Source organism: Scomber japonicus, chromosome 5 (assembly GCF_027409825.1).
Source record: "Scomber japonicus isolate fScoJap1 chromosome 5, fScoJap1.pri, whole genome shotgun sequence".
NCBI classification, from domain to species: domain Eukaryota; kingdom Metazoa; phylum Chordata; class Actinopteri; order Scombriformes; family Scombridae; genus Scomber; species Scomber japonicus.
The window spans coordinates 21801216-21826632 of record NC_070582.1 but is presented as its reverse complement, the minus strand read 5'-3'; the positions used below and the strand labels follow the sequence as shown (position 1 = coordinate 21826632).

General features: G+C 40.8%; 1 protein-coding gene across 1 annotated transcript; it reads right to left on the bottom strand.

Moving 5' to 3' along the window:
* Positions 1-1037: 1037 nt before the first annotated feature.
* On the bottom strand, positions 1038-20666 carry man2a2 (mannosidase, alpha, class 2A, member 2). Its single transcript, XM_053319087.1, has 23 exons — positions 20563-20666; positions 18463-19400; positions 17748-18005; positions 17481-17625; positions 16098-16269; positions 15738-15865; positions 15256-15429; positions 13597-13783; positions 12730-12907; positions 12193-12395; positions 10313-10495; positions 9977-10091; positions 9785-9855; positions 9512-9677; positions 8403-8639; positions 8033-8155; positions 7670-7784; positions 5581-5714; positions 5294-5435; positions 4798-4931; positions 3760-3954; positions 3541-3654; positions 1038-3446 (listed from the first exon to the last, which is right to left on the bottom strand). Exons 2-23 carry the CDS (start codon positions 18592-18594, stop codon positions 3294-3296), a joined length of 3459 nt encoding a protein of 1152 aa, XP_053175062.1. The 5' UTR covers positions 18595-19400; positions 20563-20666; the 3' UTR covers positions 1038-3293.
* Between the last annotated feature and the right edge of the window lie 4751 nt (positions 20667-25417).

Here is a 25417-nt window from a genome sequence, read left to right as displayed (position 1 = left end):
AGCACATCATTGGTGTGTATGTACTGAATCTGATGCTCAGGGATAAACTGGACTGTCAGTTCTGCCTCCCAGGGAGCACAGAAAGCTTGAAAAACACAGCAGAGTCTGGAGTGAAATGCGGAGGCTGAGTGTCCCCAGGGGGCCTCCACTGGCATCATCCCCACACACACACATACATAGTTTGGCGAGCCATCCTTGTTAGGACATTGCATTGTTCCGTTCATTATGCACAGGCTTAACCATAAACTATTCATGACTAACACTAACATTAATTCACACTTTACCTCCAACATTAACCAGGGCCTCAGAAATTATGGTTTGTGTTTATATACCAGAAAAGGTCCCAAAGAGGAGAGGAGAAAAAAAACACACACACACACACACACACACAGAGCCATATCCTCTTCTCCAGCAATCACTCGGTCTCGGGCTTCCCTGCCACCACACTTGCTGTCTTTCTCTGTAGCTCATCTGTTTTTGTTGTTTTGGTTTTTTGGGGGGGGGGGTTATTTTCACTGTGTTCTTTCCCATGACACGTTCTTATGTCTTGGGCCAACTGTCATCATGTTCAGCCCCTGATCTGTGCTGTCACAGTTACCTTTAACACCTCGGCCTCACAGCGGGGCGAGTAAAACCTGCTAATGCGAGCTCCTACACCGATACCCGGTTCAGTTTTAATGTCAGCATGTCTCCTCGACAGGCCGCCTGAGTGGGAGAACAACCACTGACGAGTGAAACATTGGACAGTTTAAAAGGGCTGATATCACTTGCACTTATCAGAGAATGACAGCATCTATGGACTGTACAGCTCACACTGACTCAATGCTTCCCCCTACAGACACACGACTGATCAAACTCTCGCCTCTCTTGCTGAGGAAGACTGAAGAACAGCATGATGAAAACACACTAAAAAAATAAAAAAAACCTTTTCTAAAGAACACAAACTTTTGTATATTGATTTTTATTCACTTTCCATCTCTTCTGTGATTCTGCATCTTTCATGAATTAACAAATACAGAAGAGAACTCGTTTGCCTTCATATATTACCTCTGAACAAACGGGGGGAAAAAACAGAGCTACATCAGATATCACACAAAAGAAAAAAAAAAAGAGACAATAATACAGAGAATTCAGACGCACAACAAAGACAGCAGGAAGAGAAGGTGTGAAGGTTATAACAAGACAAGTGGAAAAAGTGCAATTCAAGATGCAGTGAAGTCTGGTCTTTAGAACAGCTGGAGGTGAGAGAGAGAGAACAGAAAGTGTTGAGCGATGGCAGACCAGACATCAGGCCAGAGGAGGAGTGCAACGGGGCAGTAGACCTCATGTGGAAGATGAATAATGACACAGTGGGGCAGTACAAAGTGTGTCACAGGTGGGCTGTGAGATGTCCGGCCTCGGTGTCGGACACAGATGACAACATCCTCCACAGCTGTGTGAAGGCAGATATGCACCAGAGAAGGCTGAGTGCCACGAGATAAGAAGCACTGCGGAGAAGAACTGCAGCTCATTTGAAGAAACCTTTTTGTGTGTGTGTGGGTGTGTGTTGAGGATTTCTGTGTATGGTTTGAGCCAGCTCAGTTTTTTTTTTTTTGGTTTGTTTTTTAAAAAGGGTCAGTTCACCCAAACTTCAATTCATATTTTAAAGCCGAGTTGATTAATCAAGACAATAACTGACAGATTAACCAATGATGAAAATAACTGTTAGTGACAGTCCTAATTAAAGTCAGCTGACAGAAAATTAACTATTTTGATGAGCAGTCATTTGATTTGTGGTCGATCATTTTTCAAATGTGAGCATGTTCTACTTTTCAGTTTCATCTCTTTATGAATCAAATATCTTTGAGTTCTGATTTTTTTTATTTATAGCAAACAAAAGACAGCACCTTGAGCTCCAGTAATTTTTCAACATTGTATGAATTTAACAGTGAATCAATACTGAAAATAATCCCAAACTGGAGCCCTGGATAGATCTCAAAACTATCTTCATGTCCACATTACACTATACTTTTGTAATTTGTGTGAAATGACCCTTTACCTTCTGATCTTTAATGGGAAACCCCTTATTTGTGCAATGATAAGACCCACGGTTCGACACCAACACCCAGACTGATCGAATAACACCTAACAGTACTATGAATGGTCCCTGATAGTGTACAATGAAACCTTGATACACCCTTAACAATTAAAAAAAAAAAAAAAAAAAAACCCTTTCTAGTATTCACATCAACATACTCTACAAACACACACATACCAATATATCTGCCACATGGTATATATGAGGTATAGTCTTCATCTAACCTTCTACTGCGTACAGCAACAAAAATGCCCTCTCAGCAGTGAAGTTCAAGCACAGGAATGATGGACAGGGGCTTTGAAATGCAGACCCTCCACAGTGTTCTCATCAGCAAAGCGGAAGCTCTCGGGGGGGGAGGAGGAGGGGGAGCATAAAAAGATGGGAGGAAAAGAAAGTATTCAGACTATCTACAAGCAAAAAAGGTGGACAGAGGATAAACAGTCATCCGATATGATTTATGATCACATTGTTATCACGCAGTGACCGACATGGGACTCTTTGACTCAGAGATTCGATAGCTTATAAAGCCACAGCTCGGGTCTCCAAAGGAGTTGAGATGAAGAGACTGCACATTCACTGTGCTGCATTCGAGTCTGTCAGAAAAAAACAAAACAATTAAGTGCAGTCATTTTTACATTGATAGGTACAAAAACAAAAAACAAAAAAAATCGCTGTGATGTGTGTCTTCTTCACTGCGTACATAGAAAATTAAAAACCCATACATCAAATAAAGCTCTTTAAATTGCACTCTGATGTGGCACGAGTCCCTGGCCGCTCCCCTCCCCATCATATGGGATATTTACATTCAGTAGTTCAGTCCAGGATGGAGCAAAGATAGAAAAAGTTCTTACAAAGCAGAACTAAATGAGATTTAATTTTTCCATGGCAGAGTAAACAGACACCCGGTTTGTATCTGATGATCGTGGCAGTCTTTGTTGTTTTGGAACAGCTGCGAGTTCACCCGGGTTTGCTGCTCTGTCGGAGTCGTCCACGGTAACAGCTATTGCCTGCCCCCTGCTGTGCAGTCCATCCTGTTACAGTGGACCCTTCCTCTCCGAGGCTATAGTGTTTGTGGTTCTGCATGTACGCTTGACAAAACAGAAAGATCCCTCGGACCCCTCTGTGCCAGCCTGTGGCCAGCGTAGGTCTGGTTCTTGGTCCAAGGAGAATGGTGGGTTCTTATTGCCTTTTTTTTTTTTTAAAGTCAGGATGGCTCTTAGCGCAGTTTGAGCTTGAAGGCGGAGATCTCCATGGGATCCAGGCTGATGGTGGAGTCGTTGGAGAGGGGTGTGCCAGCGTGCATCAGAGTGAGAGACATGGGCTGGAGCAGCTGCAGGTCCAGGTTCTTGAAAACTCCTGATACACTCAGCTGCAGACAGGGGACAGGAGTGTTAGTGAGGGGTTTAAATACAGCTGACCAGTGAGTCCATTATGTTTTTTGTTGTGCGTGTTTCTATCCTCACCTGTCCTTGTGTGGTGGTGCAGTTGAAGCCAAGGTTCTGAGCCTCCAGACCACAGTCCAGCCCAAGGCGGTGCAGGATTAATGCTGTGTATGAAGACGGAGTGTGGGGGTCCTGCTGCTCAAACGCACATACAGAAAACATCAGTCAGTTCAGTAGGAACAGAATAAGGCCAAAAATAATGTGTTGCTTGGATCTGTTTTGTTGTTCCTGACTGTTCACCTGGTTCTGGATGCTGCGCAGGTTTACCAGGCGGAAGTCGCAAGGAAGGATGGACTTGAGGGGGGCAAAGGTTTGCAGAGGAGGGATGCCGCGCCTTTTTGGCAGGACGGGCAGCGCCAAGACTTCGTGGTTCAGGACGGCGTTTGTCATGTGACTCAGTATCGACGGGAAGCTAGTTGTTGCACTGTCCATCATCTGGAGGAGAGACAGCGGAACTATTATGCAATCATGCAACACCTCTACATTCAGTCGTTTTGCTAGTTTGTAATAGTAGGAGGTTTCTAATTCTAGTCCACCCAGACAGCACTATTCACTTTTATATCTGGTTTGCTGCAGCACTGTAATAACATTTTTTAAATTAAGAGCATTAGTGTGTCTCAAGCATGATGTGAAATGTTTTGTCAAATGAAGGATTGTAGAAGGCCTGAACTTCATCCACATTACCATCAGCAGTTTCACCAAAGAGCTGCATGATAAAACTGCAACCAATGTCTTCACATCCTGCTCATGTGTATTCATTTCCTTGATAAATGATACCATTTGTTACTTTGAATAGCACTGTCCTAAAGATGGACTGGTTTGGCTACAGCTACGAAGTGGAGGGAGGCAAATAAATAAATAAAAGAGGAGCGTAGGAACTGGAGCTACAGCACAGACTATGATGCATCCTCACTGTTGCCAAGGCAACGTTACCTTTTGAACTCCGTCACTCAAGATTTTGGAGAGGAAAGAATGAAACAAGGAGGAGAGTTTGGCAAAGACGCCATCATGCTGAAGGTTATCGAGTGGAAGCAAAAGAGAAGGAGAACAAAATTAGAGAGGAGAGGAAACCAAAAACACAGATGGGGAGGTAATGAGTACTGAAAAATAAAGATATGAAGACAGGCGTTGATGAAGGACGAAACATTGTTCAGTGCAGGGACATTGCACAGGGCTTACAGAAATACAGTCAGGGCCTCAAGAGTCACACGTGTTGTGCTTCAGTTTCAAGAGCAGCTGCACAGCTTCAATAACCACCTTCGCTGTCATCTCACTGACCTTGTTGCCCATGGATCTCCTCTCCAGCAGCAGTCTGAAGCGGTTGGCTGTCTTCTTGTTGTCCTTCAGGCCCTGACCCAGCCCGCGATTATCATCCTGCATCAGTCGCCGGTCCATAATCACTTCCAGCTGGCCTGAGGGAGAAGTAAGAGGGGGAGCAGGGGGTTTAAAAGCAAAGCCTGTGTATTGAACTTTCCGACATCAGTCAATGAAGACAAACACTTGGAGCTACTTGTCATGTACAAAAGCTCCATTATGCACATAACGATGATAAAAGGATAAGCCCAGTACAAAAAAAAATAATACGGGTATGAACTGATTTGCTCTGTGAAAACCTCCCGAGGCAGAGAGAAGTGCTTCAATACTACTCAATAAAAACGCGAGAGGCGGTAAATAAAGAAAAAGAGCATCCATGTCAGAGATAACTTTTATTTAAAATAAACTAAATGAAGAGAAACGGCACAAAACTGAATAAAAAAGGTATTAAGATACAGACCGCTCTCCAGGCTGCTGACACCCAGAGACTGAGCTGTGTGGAGTGTGAGGCGGTGATTGCTGTCCTGGATGTACGCCTGGCTGGGCATGGGATAGAAGTTGGCCTGCAAAGGGAGCTTTAGGTAGTGGCGACGAGGCTGCATCTACAAGACGGTGGATCAGACACAGAACAACACAATCTGTCAAATTTGGGATAAAGAGGTTAGCAGCTACTTGCCGCGCACATAATTAGACAAATATATTGGTTTTATTCCTGAAATGCTCAAAGCTGTCCAGAGTGGTAATGACCTGGAAGCCGTTCAGGTCTGTGTAGAAGACGTCTCCACTCTGGATGTCAGTAACCAGTCGCATTGCCAGCTCCTTATTAGTCTGATCTCTGATGTCCACCATGGTGCTGATGTCTACAGACAAGCCATCCACACCTAAAAATATAAAACCATACAAATAAGTCCATGGAGGGAAGTGAATGGAAAAGATGTGATCTGTATAACTAGGAAATATACTAACTTTATTTACAGGTTCCTTAGTTTTATATTCACTTCTGGAGTAATCTGCAGTTATTTAACATTTCATTTTTAGGACATTTTACAGAGAGGAGGTGGGGGAAAACAGAAAAAAAAACTGAAAACATGCAAAATTGGTTTAATACCCACTCTTTGAGATTATACATAGCTGTTATTTTGACTGTCAATAATTAACTGACATGCGTGTAGTTTTGTGTGTCAAGTGACATATTTGCATATTCGATTTTTTCAATAATTTCCTGCTGCTGTTGTGTAATTGTTCATTCTTAGGACAATTCTCATCAAAGTGATTATCTAATTCAACCCTTTAAAAAGAGTTGTCTAATTTGGCATACAGGAACGGTTTTAAAGTTTTTGAGAAACATCTTAATATTCTGATATGGAGTGTGACATACAACTCTAACCACTGAAAACTAGGTTTCAGCCACATAGATTTAAGAAGAGGCTATTTTTTAAAGTATTTTGTATGTATGAATCCAAACATAATGAACTGGGTGTTGTTTATGAAACAGTGCGTAGCATTTAGACTAAAAGTTACCAGTACGGGTTTAACCCAAAACAACCACATCCAACTTCAATTAACACTCCTGTGGCTCTTAAAGTCAGACATCTCTGGTTGAGGTACTACTGGACACCCAGTTCCCAGTAGACCCGTTTAAAGTAGTTTTTACACTACACATTCAATATCTACAATACAATTAATACTGTATTGATTTATATTTACTCCAGGCAGGTGTTTCTCTACACAGTCTGTGTATGAGTGCAGGGGGTGAATACTGGAGAAGGTGACTGAATAAGGTTGTGTGTAGCTGACACTGCAGTGCCTCCAGCACACAACGTGTACCTGACAGCACAGTTATATTCACTGCAGCGATTTTACAAACAAAACCTACATGAAAACTAAAAACCATACCTGCTGATATATGCACAGTATTATAAAGATATATAAAACATCTATTAGCACTCCCTTCTGCAAATCTTCAGTGTTATTTGCTAGTTAATTTACACGGTTGAGGTGAAAAGAAATCAGTATATTAATATTATATTTTTCTAAATCCTGCCATCATTTATTTCAACAGCTGCTGTGCTGCTCCACAGATGACCCTCTCTTCTGTGCTCTGGAGCGACATTGCTTATGAAATGTTGAGCAGACTTTGATTTAACTCCTGAGTTTATTATACCTTTACATATTGAACGGTGCTTACAGAATAGTTATGGCAGGCACAAGTGCAGATAACACTGTTGATTTAAATGTTAAAGACGTGGATCTATTATTATTGTTTGATATAATGTGAAATTAGATGTGAGAGGAATCATTAAACAATCTGGCTTCAATTAACCACTTCACCATTTGTATCACCAGTTTCCCCTGTATCCAAAATGTTTATATACATGGATCAGAGTTTACAAAGAGGTGAACATGATCTCAATTGAGTTTGTTTTTATAGATCATAATTTTTGCATGGTAAGCAGTGTATGCCTCTTTCAAGCCCTGTTTTATGAGTATTGAGTGGTTATCAATGAGACCCCTGGCACTTAACTGTTTGTACCAAATTGCAGCCTCTGTGTAAAATGTCCTAAAAGTTGACAGTTAAATAGCTGCAGAAAAAATAACATTTGCAAATAAAATTCAAAGATCTGTAAAATAAAGCATTAAGAAATATTGCTTAATAATAGTATGAGCCTGCTCAAAATCTAACACTATCAGTTGAGAAAGAAAAAGTGCATCATTTAATTGTCACATTGTCAAACCTATTAGTCCATGATATATTCTACCATCTGGTATAACTGAACACAAAAAGCTTTTTGGAGAAGCTATTTGATTCCATTGTGCTGCTTTGTGCCTTTATTACCTGGCACATTGTGTATACGAATGGCCTGCTGAAAATGCTGGTAGTGTGCCACCACCTCAGAGAAGAGAGGGCCCTCAACAACACGCACCACAGGTGGCTCTTTCTGGTTGTAGGGCTGAAAGCAGGAAGAGAGGCACAGTATTAGCAGCAGACAAAATGTTAAAAATGGGAGCTGCAGCAGTAACAAAAATATGGAAACAACAAACTCTACACTGCAGTGCATTCTGTCGTCTTTAAATCAAGACAAGATGAAGCAAAACCCAGCTCCTCAGCATCATACAATGAGGCAATACACATGGGAGGATATATCAAAAGCTGATGAGAAGCAAGTAAACATCTGAGATTCAACAGCTGAGTGAATACCTTTGCCTTGCCGTCGGGTAAGAAGAGGTAAGCCCCGCTTTTGTCTTTCGAGGGACGAGTGCCATAAACCACAAACTGCATCTGAACCTTCACTTCTTGAGGATCATCCTTGCGCTTGATACTCTGTGGATGAAAAAGCCGGAAAGAGGAAGAAAGACAAGAGGAGGCAACAAAAAAAAAAAAGAGATGAAAGGATGTTTGAGTAGCAATAAGACATGCCATGTTCACTTTGATCAGACAGCCTAGATTTATTGGGAAATAAAGCTCTTTTTTTTCTCCTGAAGATCAAAGTTTAGGGGGGGGGAATAAATGAGAAGATCCTTAATGTAGATATAAAGTCCACAAGAGTCAGAGAACATAAAACACAAACCTCCAGCAGGCCAGTAGTGCCAGAGAAGCCCAGTGTGAGAGACTGGCTGCTGATGTAGAAGGTCTGAGGGTCTGCCTGCTGAGAGCGGACAGGCAGTGGGTCCACGGCCCGGGCGGTGGCGGACCGTCCAGACAGCCTGAGAAGAGTGTCGGAGCGGAGCGTCATGGGCGAATCAGGAGAGTCATAAAGATGGAACACAGCTAGACCCACAGGTGGCAGACGCACCATGAATGTCGCCTGGACAGAGGAATCAAAGTGATTGAATAAATTAGAGCAAACATACAAACAAGGACAATGAATGTTTACATTTTCATTACATTTTAATTAGTGTAGAATCACCTGAAATAATTGTTGTGTTTTTGTTACCTTAGAATATCTACTCCCTTAAAGCCCACTATGCTTCTACAGTAGCCCAGAACAGACAAACTGAACAGTAGCCCTACTGGAGAGCGCCTTTCATTTTTTCCCCACACAAGTTCCACAGCTACCATAGGTTCTCCTCCATTCTTGGAAGGGGAGGGGGAAGAGAGGGGGTATAAATTTGGTTAATCAGCAACTTCACCCCTAAATGAAATGTAACACTAAATGTTACACACTGGCCCTTTAACTGGAATGTCAAATGTTGCCCACAAAGCATTCACATTAAAAGTAAGAAGCGTTTTAATATTAGCAAAACTGTGCTGTAATTAAAACGTGATGAGAGATGGTGTTAATGAGACTGTATTTCTCAGTTGAATTTTCATTCATTGTTTTCTGTGGATGGATTTATCTGAGCTGAAATTAATTAATCTACAGTCCCAGGGAAGGAAATGTGATGCATTTTCTACTTTAGATTCTTGCTATGATTTGAGCTCAAACAATAGGTCTGAATCAAAGAATCTGTTCTTGTGCTGGCTGCAGGTAGACATCAAAAGGGAAAGTGGAGAAGACTTCAGGCACGTAACTGTGCAGAACTCTTTTTACTGCAAATTCTCCTCCATGTTGAGTACTTTTCTTTTTTTTTCTACATTAAATATATTCATTTGGTAAGCACTTTTGTCTAATCAACTTATCTCAGATTCTGTAAATATGCCTAACTATTTTGTATCAAGATGTGCCAAACGTCTTACCTCAAATACTTCTGCACTCATTTGACTTGCAGAGCTCCACTGAGCACTCAGCTGCACAGGGAGGGTCTGTCCATCCTCAGTGAGCACCCTCACCTTGACCGTATTCACCAACACAGTCACCACACACAGTCGTTCCTGCTCAATGGGATTGAACAGTACTAGGTACCTGGTAACAAGAAGGGAGGGAAAAAAGCAATCAGGCACAGGATGGTGGAGGAGTAGTCATGGGAGGAGGCAGGGGGAATGTAAGATGCAAGGGGATGCAGATAATACCTCGGCCCTGCTGGGTCCAGCTCGATTAAAGTGCGCTGAGGCAGGGTGTCTTGAGTAGCTCGCCTGTCATCCTACCAAGGGAGAGATATAACACAGAAACACAGTGAATACTTAAACAAATCCGAAATATGCATGTTTTGCAACCAGTTCATTATGTGGTGTCAGAGGGTCACCCCCCATGTTTCCCCCTACCGTCTCCAGGAAAGGCTCGGTCTGGTAGAAACGATAAAACTCTTTGTTCTTCATCACCAGGAAATGAGCAGCATTGATGATTACTCTCTTCAGACCGATGAGTGAACGCAGTAATCTAGGGAGGAGGAGGGGGGGGGGGAAATCAATGGCTCAGCAGCAGTCTCAGCAGACGGCTTGTTATTCTGCTTCAAAGTACTGAACAAAGAAGTATAAAATAGCCACACAGACAGAGGATGAACAAGGGCACAGTTGTCCTATTTTCTTTTTTTTTTTTTTTTTAAGAATTCAATCTATCCAATCCATACTGTAATTTCTTCTTTAAGTCCATATCCTTACCTGGTGCCATAGTCAATGACAACATTCTCCTTCGCTGTGCCAGTGATAGCATCATGATGCTGGAAGAGGGCAACAGAGCGCCTTGCATCTACAAGCAGGGCATAATCTGAGACTGGGTAGCGTCCTTCCATGCCTGCATGTCGAGCATTGGCTACTGCCAGGCTGTAGAGGATCTCTGCCCCCCTGAAACACAAACAAAGATGTTTCAGTAAGATTTTAGTAGCTTTAGTCAGTCAGCTAAAAATGGTCACATTATTAACGTTTTTTTTTTTAAACTGGGGCTAGTATTTAACTGTCATTTTAAAATTGTTATGCTTCCTTGGAGAGTTTTTATTTCATTTCTTAAGTTGAGACTGAAGTTGAAGTTCAAATATAATGTAAATCAAACCTTATTATGCATGTTCCAATAAAAACGCACTGTTGGAACATGCAAACCATCCAAACAAGGCTTTCATGCAACAAACACACATCAGTGTTTCCCCAATAATTTTACAGGCCAAAAAGAAAAATGTTGAATGCCAAAAACATCAAATATCCATTTATACAGAAATCAATAGCACTCAAGAGCCTCTGTGCAGCGCTGTTACAAACACCTGTGTTGTTCCCGCTGGAACGCTTGGTAACGTAGCTCCTTTTACAGAATATGGCAGTGCGTAATGTGTGCATAGTGAATGTGGTTGAATGAGTGTGATTGAGCAGCAGAAAAGTGATGTGAATGTGAGCAGTAAGTTGTCAATCTACAGTGTGTCAGTTAACAAATGCTGCAGTTTCTCAAGACCAGGAAAAATCTCATCTGTTGTTTCATCAACTGCTGGAAAAGTAAAAGGTGGTTAGCCCCGAAGATAGCGACAATGGGGTAGCCAAACATAATGACACTTAACAGAAAAACAGAATGGAGAAATGTGTGGCTGCTGAGTCTCACCCCCCACCCCAAACACAGAGCCAACACCGCCATGTCAAAGCAGTCAACCATGGGGAAACACTGTATATGGATATACCCTTTTGTTAATATTAACAATGTGCATGTTAGGTTTTGGTTGGTTGTTTTGTATTCATCGTTCAAAGTAGAGTTGAAACAATTAGTCGATTAATCGACACGTCGATTAACGGAAAAATCAATCAGCAACTACTTAAATTAGTTCATCCTTTTGAGTCATTTTTTTAAGAAAAACGATACCCTAATTCTCTGGTTCCAGCTTCTCAAATGTGAATATTTTGTTGTTTCTTTAGTCCTCCAGGACAGTAAACTGAATCTTTGGGTTGCGGACTGTTGGACGGGACAAAACAAAACATGTACTTTATGGAAACGGTCATCAATATTTTTCATCTTTTCCTGTCTTTATATAACAAAATAACTAATCAGTTAATTGAGAAAATAATCAACAGATTAATAGATAAAGAAAATAATTATTAGTTGCAGCCTTAGTTTAAAGAAGGGAGATATAGGAGACTGTGACCAAAGACAGAGATGAGCATTAAAAGCCCATTCAGTATTTCTTTTCTGACAACATGAACATTATTTAGAAAAATACAACTGATATAAAATAAACCCTTTTGTTTGTCAAATAATTCAAAATACAGGCTTGTTTTCCTGCCCACTGTATTCACGGAAATCACTGATCTTAAAATCTTTAAATTAGCAGCTTAGATGTAGCTGTTGTCTAGTGCTTTCACACCAAGTTCCAATCGTGTGTTTTGATCCAGACTGCCTGCATTTAATTTGTATACAGGATGTTGCTGGTGCTTTAACCTAGTAAGAAACCATTTGCATTGCAAACAAGATGTAGATGTAGAACTCCCTATTAAAACTTAAGCACTATAAAAGAAACCCCAGGTTGTGGGTGTCAGTTATCACTGATGTATGAATAAGATAGGCCCACCTGAGGTGTGACTCGATAACACGATCCAGGCTCTTGTAAAAGGGCCGAGATGTGAAATAGCCAGTCCAGTAGTGGTCTTCGCGGTCTGCATAGGCAAAGAAATCTCCACTCAGCACTGGGAATTCTGCAGGTCTGACTCCCTGGGCCACTCCATGTGCTTTGTATACTGCATTGAAGTAGTCTGAGAGAGTCCCAAACTGTGCCTGGAGGAGCAGCCAGAGACAGATGACATGTTGTTAAAAAAACAAGACCTTACTCAAGCACAGCTGAACAGAACAAAAGAAAAGAAAATCTCTCATTATTATGCATGCGGCTTTCATCTTACATGGCATCTTCAGAACCAAACATCGAGCCTTGACAGATTCTTTGTTCTATCAGCAATACCACTGCATGATTCATTACCACAAGAAAGGTTGTACACTGCCATACTTGGTACACTGTGCTCAGAAGCACAGAAACAATGAAAAAAAGCTGCAAACATATATATATATAAACTTGGTGACACTATTTGTGACAGTTGACAAATTATTCTCTCACCTGTACATGTAACTCCGGGTGAGAATTCATGTAGTCAAACATTTTCTGGTAGTTAACGTACTGCTGATCCCACTCCAGGGCCTTGTCATAGCGGAAGTCGTCCCCCAGAGGGACAAGAAGGACCTTGCTGCGGTACAATTTGGACTTTTTACGGTACTGATCCAGGAGCAGGTTTGCCCTGATTGAGAAGAGTGGGGAAGTGGGGAAATTAGGGGACACATTTCTTAGCATCTAAATTGTCATGCAGGATTTTTTAGGAAATCACTATGACCTTCGAAAGAGAAGGATCAGGTAAGGCCAGCAGGTATTTTCCATTAGCCTCAGAAATATGTCCTCTGGAAAGTTCTTTAAGTCTCATATATGACTGCAAGACTATCTGAAGTCTATGTTTGTCTCACTCTCTCCGTGTACTCCCTCTGGTTATTGTAATTGGCGCGAGTTCAAGTTGAGTTTATTTGTAAGAGACCAGTACAGATAATAGAGTTGCAACAGCAGTGACCAAAATGCTAGATTTTTTTTTTTTTTTTTTTGGGGGGGGGGGGGGGGGGGGGGGGGGGTTAGTTTGTTTGTTTTTTTTAACCATAAAACACATTATAATGCCAAATCTTTTCAATAAATTTGGTTACTGAATTGTGACTGTGATCTCAAACGTGTCTCTGGCATTACTTAATCTACCAACATATATGCTACATAAATACATACAAATATATACAAATATGAGAAAATGTGTAATTCTGCTAATTTAACTATTATTCTAGCTCTAACAGACATCCTAAAATGACAAGACAACTGGATAGATCTACAGCTGTCATTTCCACCCTGCAACTTTCCCATACAAAAGCATAAACAACCCCCCACGTGCCTCACCTCTCAGCTACATTCGCCTCCACCACAGTTTTCGGTGGGACTTTCCACGGGCAGTTTATCCGACCCCCAGGTAATCTCTTGAAGTCAAATTGGCAGCAGACCTTTGGGTCAGGCCCGCAGGTGTGAGGCACATCATAGCTGTAGAATGGCATCATGTGGCAAAATATGTCTGAGCTTGAGCTGGAATCTATCAAAGCAACAAAGATCAATATATTATACAGTAGTCTCTAAAGACCAGAATGCAATAGATACACCAGATGAAACAGGAGATCCCTTCATAAAAACAGCAATAAGTAAATGACAATACATTTCAACAGTAAATGACTCACTAACTAGACAACCTGATGATATCTAACAGTTCAATATCTGAAGATGTTTCCATCAAAAACAATTGGCAGTAATTCTTCAGCAGATGTGCAATTCATAAAGAAAATACAGCTGCAAGCTGCGATTCCAGGGTTCAAGCCACCACAGACCATTGGAAGTTGAAAGCTTCAACAGTTTAATTACAAATATCCTCCAAGTTTGATTCATGGCCAACTCAGAGCCAGTCCCACACACATATTTGGCACTGGTGTCGCCCCCTATTGAGGGACTTCAAAATAGTTTTACACACGATTCAACTTTGTTATGACAGAGTTTGGTCATGATTGGACACAATATCTGATTTATACCATATTTATACTCCAATTTGTTTGACACTAGTTTTTATAATCTTGGCAGAATCATGAGCCACATACCATTTGGCAGCAATCTGACCTTTGGTTTAAGATATGTGTAAGGGCGTTTTCACACCACTAGTTCGATTATTTGGTCCGCACCAGGCAGTAAAATTGTTACTATGTAGCATACAGACTGCGGTGTGGTCTGCGTTCACACCTGCAAACGAATCAAAATTGGTCCGACTGATGTTCCCTCATCTTCCGATAGGACGACATTTGGTGCTAAGTCAAGCGGACCAGGACCACCTCTTTTTGGAGGTCTCCGTCCGCTTGATTAAGTGCGCACCTGAGTGCGATTGATGCTTTCACACCAACAAAAACGAACCGAACTATGAGCTTTTGGTGTTAGTGAAAGCGCCCTAAAATGTGTTTTTTTTTTATTGAAAATGGTGGAAAATCTATCTATCTAGGTGCAAAAGGGGCATGTCTTATATGAGGATTTGCCTGGGCCCACAGAATCCAGGAAAAAGAAGAACAATTTAAAGTCATAGGCCAAAACATTACATAAACAAAGTTCATTGTTATAACAGCATCATCTGGTTGATTGGGGTCATGTTTCTTGGCCAGCACTTACAAACGACTTCCAATCAATGGGAAAAATCTAATGTCTCCACCATTTACCATCTCACAGGACTTTTGTAAACATTTCAGAGAAAAAAATAACAATGCAAAAAAATGGATTTCAGCCCTTTGAGCACGAACCCATAATAATAATAATAATAATAATAATAATAATAATAATAATAATAATAATAATAATAATAATAATAATAATAATAATGCACATGGGTCTTCTGAAGCTATTAAGCACTGGTTGTCCTTCCAAATTTTCCCCTCACTTTGAAAGGCCATGGCATGTGGCATGACTCATTCGGAAATGAGCTTAACAAAGATAAGCACATGAATCAGATGACATCGCTGGCTCTGGTCCACTCACCCCAAGCCTGCCTCCACATAAACTCCAGGCTGCGGGTGGAGGCAAAGTGTTTTTTGATGGAGTAGTGGACCCTCTGGATGAGCATGCTGGTCAGGTTGGCCTTCTTCAGCAGATAGGGCATTGTGGCACTGTGACCAAAAGGGTCTACCGCCCACCCACTGCGAGGAGTTATACCTACAACAGAAACCCAGGATATCAGGATTATGCTCAGATAAAAAGGAAGACACGCATCTTTTAGGAAATCAGTCTCCTCGGCAGAAAGCACTTAAAGTAGCACAAAGTATCTTATCACCCACTGAGTGCAAAGCTACACCTGCTGCTTGTGGGAGCTCAGAAAGATTTAACTATCAGGCACTAAGTGGACTGGTGTCATTTTACCTTTAGACTTACAGGTAAAATGTCACAGAGACAAGAAAGCTTCTGAAACATTTAAGCTTCATAAAGTCTGAAGCGTTAGGATTACTGTCTGATCAGATGTGTACCTAGATTTCTCTCTAGCCACTGATGTCCTTCAATGAGTTGGTCTATCATAGCGAAGTAGTGAACGTTGGCTTCATCTGTCATCACCCAGCCTCCTGTCACAATCTCTAGTTGTCCTCCAAGGATCAGTCTGTTGAACAGAGAGGATTAAGAAACCAAGGTGAGAATAATCCAGCCCTAAAGAGGGAAAGCCAATTTAACCAGATAACAAGCTATTTTTAGAGAACCCATAATGTGCCAAAGGGTACTATCCATTGTGTTAAGTATTACATGTAAGCATCACAGAAATCTCAACTAATTCTCAGATTAGGGATTTTTTTTTTTTTTTTTTGTAATGGGTGCTTCATTAAACTGTGACTCACTTGCGCACAGCCTCCTGCTTGTGTATGTCTGCAGTCTCCCACCACTTGGAGAAGAATGAAATCTCAGACCAGATGAACTTCCTGCGCGGATCCTCAGCCAGCTTCACCACCATGTTGTTTAAAATGTGTTGTGTCTGGTCTGTGAAGTACTTGTCAAAGGTCTTGATCCAACCTGACAAAAAGAGAAATCTAAGCAATGTGTGCTGCAGTGTGCAGACAGACTGTCCACTATCTCTAATAAAAAACACCTCTATCTGCCTCCTCTTTATCCACCCTGCAGATACCAAGAAAACAGGGCAGGTAAGAGACTCAGCGCTGTGGAAAAAGTGCCGCAACAGATCAAAAATAAGACTCATATTTTATTCAAGCAGAGCTGTTCCCCCTCAGAAAGCTATTTAGCAAAGTGGTTTCAAAGAAAGTGACTAAAAAGCACTTTTGTGCACTTCAAGTGTAGAGTACCACAGCCTGTCCAATATTTATCTACATATTCTAGGATAGAAATCAGTTCCACATCATTATACAGTTATAAGTAATGCCTTTCAAATGGTGGTAGAGAAGTGAATGGGAGTCAGTGGTTGGAGATAGTAGTAATTAATCTTTCCAACCTTTCCAACATAGTGTCACTTTGATTGTTTGGCCTGCTTTCCTGTAGTGGACAAATCTCTTAAAGACCTTTCTTTGCATTTAGTGGATTGAGCCAATTACAAGTAAACCTGCCATCATGTGTCTTCAGAGGGAGCTGGCCTCGCTACAGTCTGTAAACCCTGGACACAGAATGCGGCACAAATTACAATAACAAATTACTGAAGAAAACTTTGCATCAGAGTTTAATCAGATGCAGCTCCGAATGAAGTCTATTTGCCATTGTTGATGGACAAAATGTGCAGGTCTCTGCAGCAGCCTGTCAACGTATCAAAACTATCAAGTTAGCAAGCATGTGGCAGGCTGGTAAACAAGTTTAATGGAAATGTCAGTCTAAAATAAAATCACAGCCAACACAATATAAATAGCGTTTTACAATGCCAATACCGGTCTAATTCCATTGTTTGTGGCTGAGCTGTCAGTCATATCAGCATTATGCTAATAATAATAATAATAATAATAATAATAATAATAATAATAATAATAATAATGAATTAATCAAATTTTGAGAGATTTCCCTAACACTATCCTCCCACTAATTGGGTTGTCTCTTTACATACAGAGAGGACACTATTTTTAATCTCTGAAAAAAAGCAGCCAGACACACTTTTTGCTGCATCTTGAAAAACTGTTCAATGAAACTTTTTTAAATTTTTAAATTATCCCCAAGACATGTATAATACTTAACAAAGATTCACTGTGTGTGTGCATGTATATGTGTTTTATGCCTTCACTGCTCACCTGGATCATTGTGGGAGTGGGGGACCACAAATACTTGCAGTGGTTCAGTGTCCCACTCTTCAGGGTCATAAGTTATTTCGAAGCCCTGTTTCCACACACCGCCATCAGGGTTGTCAAACTTCAGGAGGGAGTACACATCCACCATCTAAAAATGACACACAAACACCCCATTTGCACATGTGACAAGGCCCAAAAATAAGCATACTTAACATACTAAGCCACTTTGCTTTTCATCTAAGAGACAAACTATTAGTGAAGCAAGCTCACCTGAACGTCTGCTTGATCACGGCTGCCTAATGCAAACTGGCAGTCCTGGGGCTTGACAGCAAGGAAAGTGGGGCGGCCATCGAAGGGTAGGACCCAGGAACCATTGGCACTCCTGAAGGGCAGGTGGCCACTGGGAGACACAGCTCCTGTGTCTGTGAGCTCCATCACAGAGTCCTTTATGTGGCTGATGATTTGGTGGTTCTCCTCCAGGAGCTGCTCCAGCTGCTCTATCCGGTTCTGCAGGACTGAGATTTGGCTCTAAAAACACAGAAGAAATGACAAATCACACAGCTGTATAGCATCATAAAACATCTGTTAAGCAAATCCAGATTTGTTCTGTTATATGACTTTAGTTTTAAGACCAGAAAGACTAGACATCCGTCACAAAAAATACTCTACTTTAGCCAAGCTAAATATTTCAGTCAACCTAAAGATATCTACAGTACAATACATGATTAGACATATCTATTCACATTTAAATTTAAAAATAAAAATAAAAATTCTTAATAAATGTTTAGTTTTATGTCACATTAAGTTGAAACAATATGCGAATAAGATTTAATGTCTTCAGCTATTGGGCTTTAGAGAAAAGTTAATCTGTTTTCATGCAACTCCTGACGTACTACAACAAAACTACCAAAAATGAAGTGCTCCAAAATAAACAGCAGAGAGAGGCTCTCACACAAGACAGCAGCAGTACGACAATTAATCTTACCCGTGGAAAGTTCCCGCCATTCTGTCGCCTTGCAGGGTCATGTTGGACTCGATCCAACATCAGATACAGTGAGAATACAGCCACACAGAATATGGCCCCTCCACACACTGTCACCTGTTTCCTCAGCTTCATCCTCCTCTGGAGCAATCTTCTTTCCGGAGTTTAAATTTAAGAAAATGACCTTGGCTGTGGTCTCTTTTTTTTTCAACACACACAAACAAAAAAGGTCCTTGAAAAATGGAAGGCAACCATCCACAGAGCAAAAAATAAGAAAAGTAAGCAGCTACGCTGGTATCAATGGCTCAGCTCCACATCTGCGATGCCTACAGCTACAGCTTCCACTCACCATACTGGAGACCACAGCACAGGGGGCAGCAGGGGTAGCAGTGGACAGGGGTACTAAATCAGCAATAGCTGGCAGTCGGTCTGTCAGCTTTGGCCAAACCACAGCCACCGGTGGGCTTCTTCAAAGTAGCCCTTGTGCTCAACCATCCAAATCAATGAGATTGCAGGAAAAGAAAAAGAAAAAAACAAGCACCACACAGAGGGGGCTCAAACAGGGAACCTAGTGTCCCTGCAGCATGATGTGTGTTACTGTGGGCCTGCTCTTGTGAACCAGTCCCCACTCCCACGGCAGTGTTTAATCCTCCAGTACTGCCATAGAGTTCCTCTTAACTCAGTTGGCCTCCAGTGCCATAACAGTTTGCATGCTAGGCTGCGGCAGAGCAAAGAAACAGGCTAAGAAAAAGACCAACTCGGCTGAGAGCAGCAGGCTTTTTAATCAAGCCTCAACTCTGCCCGAAGCAGCTCCAGGAATTAAAATGAGACAAATGTCATTCTTCTCTCAGGAGCACGGTGACAGCATATCTTCTGTGGCAGCACGGTCTGTCCTTGATTAAAAGCGCCAAGTTGAAATCACATCAGAGGGTCTTCTTCAGCTGTTGGGGACATTTTAGATTAATGGAGCATGCAGAAATACGTATTCAGCTTACCATTTCAAGAGACAGAGAGTCAAGTAATAGGGACTGTGTGGGAGAAGGAGAGATACTTCTTGATCTGAGGAGTACAGTCAAACAGTGAAGAGGAAAAGGGGGGCTGAGCAGAGTGGCCTGTGTTTCCCCTCAGTCCTAATGGATGCCCAAGCTTTCCTCGGTGTGCAAATCCAACACGATCATAATCCGCTCACTTCACAAGCTGAGACTATTTTAGCATAACCACAGGGAGTTAGGATAATAACGAGGCATTTACAGTTGCTCAGACAGACTGAAAAACAATATCAATGTCAGCAGAAGGGACGATTGTTATTTATTAGACCACCTGGGCCAGATGATGAATTTATACACAATATGAAATGCTCTGTTAAGTGGGTTCACTGGTTGGTTGATCTTAAGGACTACAACACTGCATCAATGTGAAAAAATGTGTGCATATAAAACCAATCGCATGATGACATTTCACGTTAGCGTCCAGAAAGCATTTCTACAATATTCATAACCAGTCATGCAAACTATCAGCTCCCTCTGATCGAAATTCCTCGGTTTATTGACTGAGGCGTTGCACCTCTGTTAAGGTTTAACTTGGATGACTTTTATCGCTGGGAAGCTAGCCAGGTAAAATTGCGTTACTTCAAACTTCAGAGCACTAAAACACCTGCATTTAGTCACCGAGATAGATACACTGCAGCTGGTTAACGCGTCTAGCTCCTTAAACAAGTCGTGCCTGTCAAACTTTACTTCATCCTTTACTCGCGATCACGAATAAGCAGCCAAACAAGCTAGCGCTAACGTTAGCTAACATTTCCACATCAACTCCACTGGTTTTCGAGCTAGCTTCAGGAGTCACTCACCGGCAGTATACACATTAAATCTAGGTGAACAGCAGCCTGTCTCTCTGCAGCTGTGAAGAGCGTGTGTAGCAGGGCAGATTTATGTCCATCGCTAACCGACAGTGAAAGCGGCTTGGCTTGATTACATTATTAACGTTACGTGGCGGATATTACCTGGCTAACCCACCACTTTTGCTCTAAACCTCGGCTAGCATTCGTGTACGACCTTTGGACGCTGTCTCTTTGTGAAGAAAATGAAACAAATGTGACGTTACCTGTGAAAGGAGAGTGCAGAGCCCAGCTGTGTGTGTCCGCTTTGAGCTGCTGGTTGACAGATTAAGTGAAGCAGCTAGCCTAGCAGCTACTACCGAGCTGCTGCAAAGGCTTATGGGAAGAGGAGTTGCGCATCAGTCGGTGATTGGTTCACAACTTCAGCAGAGTTTAAAATAAATGCACTAAATCTTCAATTTTAAACTAAAACAAAACGTGAGCTGATAAATGATTGATGACGAATGATTATTGTATTCATAACAATATATATATATATATAATAATGACTTAAACCGCACTTCATTGCATGGCCTGAATCAGCATAGTGTTTAACTATGACACACAGCAAAAACTATGAGAAAACTATGATTAAATAACACAAATAATAACCAGATTTAACCCACTACACAACATACTGTGACCTACTGATGTCACTGCTACCATGACCCATTTACCTTCAGGTAACTTTGGAAATGTAAAAGGTTATAGATTACTAGTTACCCTAATTAAAATGTAGTAAGTAATGTAACTATTTCAGTTGATCAATCAGAGTAATGTAACTTATTAGATCTGATTACCTTTTGATCGCTCATCTTATTTTTCAGTTCAGGTGTTTTTCATGGATAGTGGTATGATTTATAAGGGAGATTGTTTCTTCTAAATAAAGATTTATCCCTCATTTGAAAATTAATTACTAGTTAGTTTTTGTAAAGTTTAAAACAATCCACTCAGCAGTTTAGAGACAATAATAGTGTCAGACAGTGATGATAAATATTAATAATAATGCAAAGGTTAGGATTTAGCCCCTCACACAGACACACATTAACTTATTGTATGTATGCCATCATGCATAAATACACATACATGCCCTTTCTAACATGTGAGCGCTATTCTGTTTTTATGGAAAATGTATTCTTTTCATTTAAGCAATGAACTGGTCTCTTCTTTACCAATGATGTCAAATTCCACATGATTTAACAAAGAAGACATTAACAGTAGCTTACTGACCGTTTCCTATAATCATTTGACTATTTGTATGCCAAACGAACAAGGCTATATATACTGGATCCACTGTCTATTGAGGAAATAGACCTAACCATTTATCAATCTGCCCTGAATGAATGGGTACTTTGTTTACAGAAAGTCACACTACTGTATGGGTTATCTAGGGATATCTCCAAAGCTCAGCTCACAAAACTGAAAGTAGCTGCTTGGCCAGACATCACTAGTGGTTAAGAAAGTATGATTTGTTTCGTTTTGTTTTTGTAATGTGGGTAAACTGAGCCTTTAATAAATCTGTCACTGTCTAAACATCTTTACCCTGAGGTGCTACATTACATTGCCAAATTAAAAATATTGAATGTGGGTGGCTGTTGTTTAAAGTGTAAAATAATCATTGCATGAACAAGAATGATAGTGAAAGTAGGTCATATCCAGTTACATTAAACAAAGCCACAGCATCCAAAGTCCAAACCTGAGATACTGTAGCTAGGGACATGAAAGAACATATAAACTAGCCACATTTAGTTAGCAATTTACTAGCCTATTATTAGTAGACTAAAGCAATGAAAGCAGCAAAGTATAGACTTTTTGCCACAGCAGTCATTATGACTTGTCATAGTGGGAAAAGCACACATATTTCTAATAACATTAGCAGTGGCTCCTCTCTGTTTAAGTGTCCCACTAAGCCTTAACAGAGTGGCAGTGAATCCACACACACAATACCACATCCCAACAACCAAATCAGCTAAATAGAGTTGAGCTATGTCAAAATATCGTATGTGAAAAAGGTTTAGTATTTGATTTTAAAGGAAGTGATTTGTCAGTATTATTACTTAAAGATGGACCCCCATGGATGCCATACTTGATATTTCCTGTAGTCAAAGTGCTTGATATAACAGAAACATGGAGTAATATAAATAATATGAATGTAAAGTTATGTCCCCATGCAACATTTATAATAAATGACTGCCTACTTCATGTTTAAACCACTTCCCTATAGAAAGATGGAGTCAAGCAGTCCTGATTAAATCATTAGCACATAAACATCAGCCTGCACGGTAGTGAGAAACACTATTCAGGAACGACACCTGAGAAGCCCAGTGTGGAAAATGTAATAGTGCTTTGCAGGTGAGTCACATGTTGTTTTCTTTTGATGGATCATTCAGGAACTCTTTATGTTTTTATGGAAACAGGAGCTTAGCCAACACTTCAATAATTAATCAGCAGACTGTGTGGGACATGATGAGAACAGATGGTATTGTTTTGGTTCTGCTCCAGTCACAAGAGGCTTTAAAAGGGATCTATGAAATAATTCCAAATTCTGTGTATGATTGAAATGCAGAATAATGTTTTTCCACATTTAAAAAAGATTATTAATATGAATAAATAATATAAATTATTCCGAAAGTATAATCTCCCACCACAAAACAAAGTCATGACAAAAACATTTTTACACAGCTGCTGTTGATTTTGATTTCAAACAGGGGTTCATGAGTCCCCTGGTGCTGTCAAATGAGTCTGGTGGATCTGCTGTGGATCTGTTATGTAGGAGGTCTCACAGCCAAACCAGCCCTTAAGAAATATATACACCAACTGTCGTCAAAGTCACAAAGCTACCATGGTAATGTGAGAGTCTTCACAGGAGTACCTGAGCACAAGGCCCAAAGGGAACTGCTTTGTCTCTAAGGCAACAGAGGACACACAACAATAGTGCCTGGCTGTCCTGCTAAATGAGAGTCTCAAGAGGGCTGATCATGGAAATACCAAACTAGGAAAATTCAGTTTTGACCTAAAGGAACATGTTGTAATATTAGTGTGACATGGCAGAACAGTAATTAACATGTAAATATTTACAATTCAATATATTTTCAAATAACTCAAAATACAATGAATTGTTTTTACTTTTGCTCCAAAAAGTGAAAGAACTGAGTGAATCTGTCACCATTCATATTCAAATAAACCCACCCCAATTGAATGAAACTCAAGGAAGTACAGTGTGGCAGCTCAGGAACTTTATAGTGTCTCTATTTTGTGAGAGCATATATTTTACTTGACTGCATTACAGAAGAAAATACTGTAGTTTCTACTACACTCACTTTCTGTTGTACAGCTTACTACAGCTATGAATTACTTCATCTTATAGTGTTTAACACATGCTTGTAATAACCATATAGATTTTGGTTTTGGTTTTGTTCAATTGACTCTTATGAGAAGAGTGTTACAGTTCCAGACAAATTACAGGTTGTTTTTTTTTACTGCTGATTGATATTTGTATCCTGACTGCAGAGGCAAAAAGGTTACTGAAATTATTGATATATTGATTGATTTATTATTTCTCCCCCCTAAATTATACTCTGGCAGTGTGGAGAATTTTCTTTTTAAAAGCTACATTTAGACCACAATTGCAAGGTTTCCCCCAAGATATAAGTCTTTTTCACAGCAAAAATTTGGATTCATAGTGGGAAAAGCTCAGGTGTTAATAATATACTCAATCATAAAAATGTAAGTGCAGAATGCATCAACAGGTTTCAGTGCAGTCATACAGGAATCTGTGCAGGATATACAAATGTCAAAATATACACACAAAAGCAAAGAAAAGTAGTGTTTTTAGCATGCTTTTGAAAGTGTTCAGTGTGGGGGCCTCTCTCATGTCCTTAGGCAAGGCGTTCCATTTATTCAACTGTCCTAGTAAACCATGACACTGTCACAGTGTGAAATGAAAACAAAAACGCACAAGTTTTGTACAGACCCTGCAGAAGGTGATGTGATGCTCTTTTAATTGTTTAAGTGGAAGAAGGGTCATGGAAGATTGTCTAATTAAAACTGAAACTTGGGAAAACCATAACTAATCATAAACTATAATCTAACATAAACGAATCAAGGCCTTGTTTCTTAGACCCAGTAGTCGACACTGGGTCTCTGACAGTCTTTTTTACCCTTTTCCACCGAGCTGGAGCTGGTGCTGGTTCGGAGCCAGAGCCTGACTAAGCACCGGTTCTTTGCTTTTCCACCGCCAAAGCTCCAGCCCCGAGCCTCAGAACAGGTGCCAGAGCAAGCACCAACTCTTTGCTGGTCTAAAGCAAGAACCGATTACGTCAGCAGACTAGGGGCGGGGCTAACATTTATTAGCCGGCTAGCGGGGCTAACGTTTTTTAGCCTGCTAGTGGGGCTAACGTTTATGAGCAGACTAGCGGCGTTAACGCTCATTAGCTGACTAGCGTGGCATTTACAGAGGGTTAAAGATTTGTTGATTAAAAGTACTATTTTTATCATTTTTGTGCCCGAGCTGTCTGCTTCTTCTTCTTCTTCTTAATTTCCGGCAGGCTAGATGCCTTGCGCCATGTTGCTGTCTCTCACTGGTGAATCATGGAAGTGCAACAGGTTCGTAATAGGTGCTTGGATTAGCACCAATTGAGCATTGGCTCTAGCACTAGCTCCGAACCAGCACTGGCTCCAGCTCGGTGGAATGGGGGTATTTGAGGATTACAAATGCATTCTCTTTGATGCATCTGCAAAAGATTTGGTATATCTAACATCTTGATAATGATCATGGTTGTAATGTTCTTTTTGGCTCCTTAAACTCTTAGTCAAAACATATGCCAGGCAGGCCTATGGTCAGAAAATAACATGCATTGCTGACGTCTATGACATCAGGTTGTCATGGGGGCCTTAAGGCGGTTCCAGGGATCCTCAGTAAAAAGGTGAATAATTTCACTCCCGATCCATCAGTTACAAAATGACTGTATGAATGAATGTATGACTACTTTGGTCATGGATTTTATGCACTTTCTGTAATAAGACATCTAAAGACAAAAATCTAATCAGATGGGGGACCCTGGAACAAAATCTTGTCAAATA

Coding starts and splice junctions, on each gene's coding strand:
- man2a2 (XM_053319087.1), bottom strand. CDS start 18,594: ATGAAGCTGAGGAAACAGGTGACAGTGTGTGGAGGGGCCATATTCTGT. Junction 17,626..17,747: donor GTGATCAAGCAGACGTTCAG/GTGAGCTTGCTT, acceptor TGTCATTTTTAG/ATGGTGGATGTGTACTCCCT. Junction 8,156..8,402: donor GCACTACTGGCCTGCTGGAG/GTTTGTGTTTTA, acceptor TTTCATCCACAG/AGTATCAAGCGCAAGGATGA.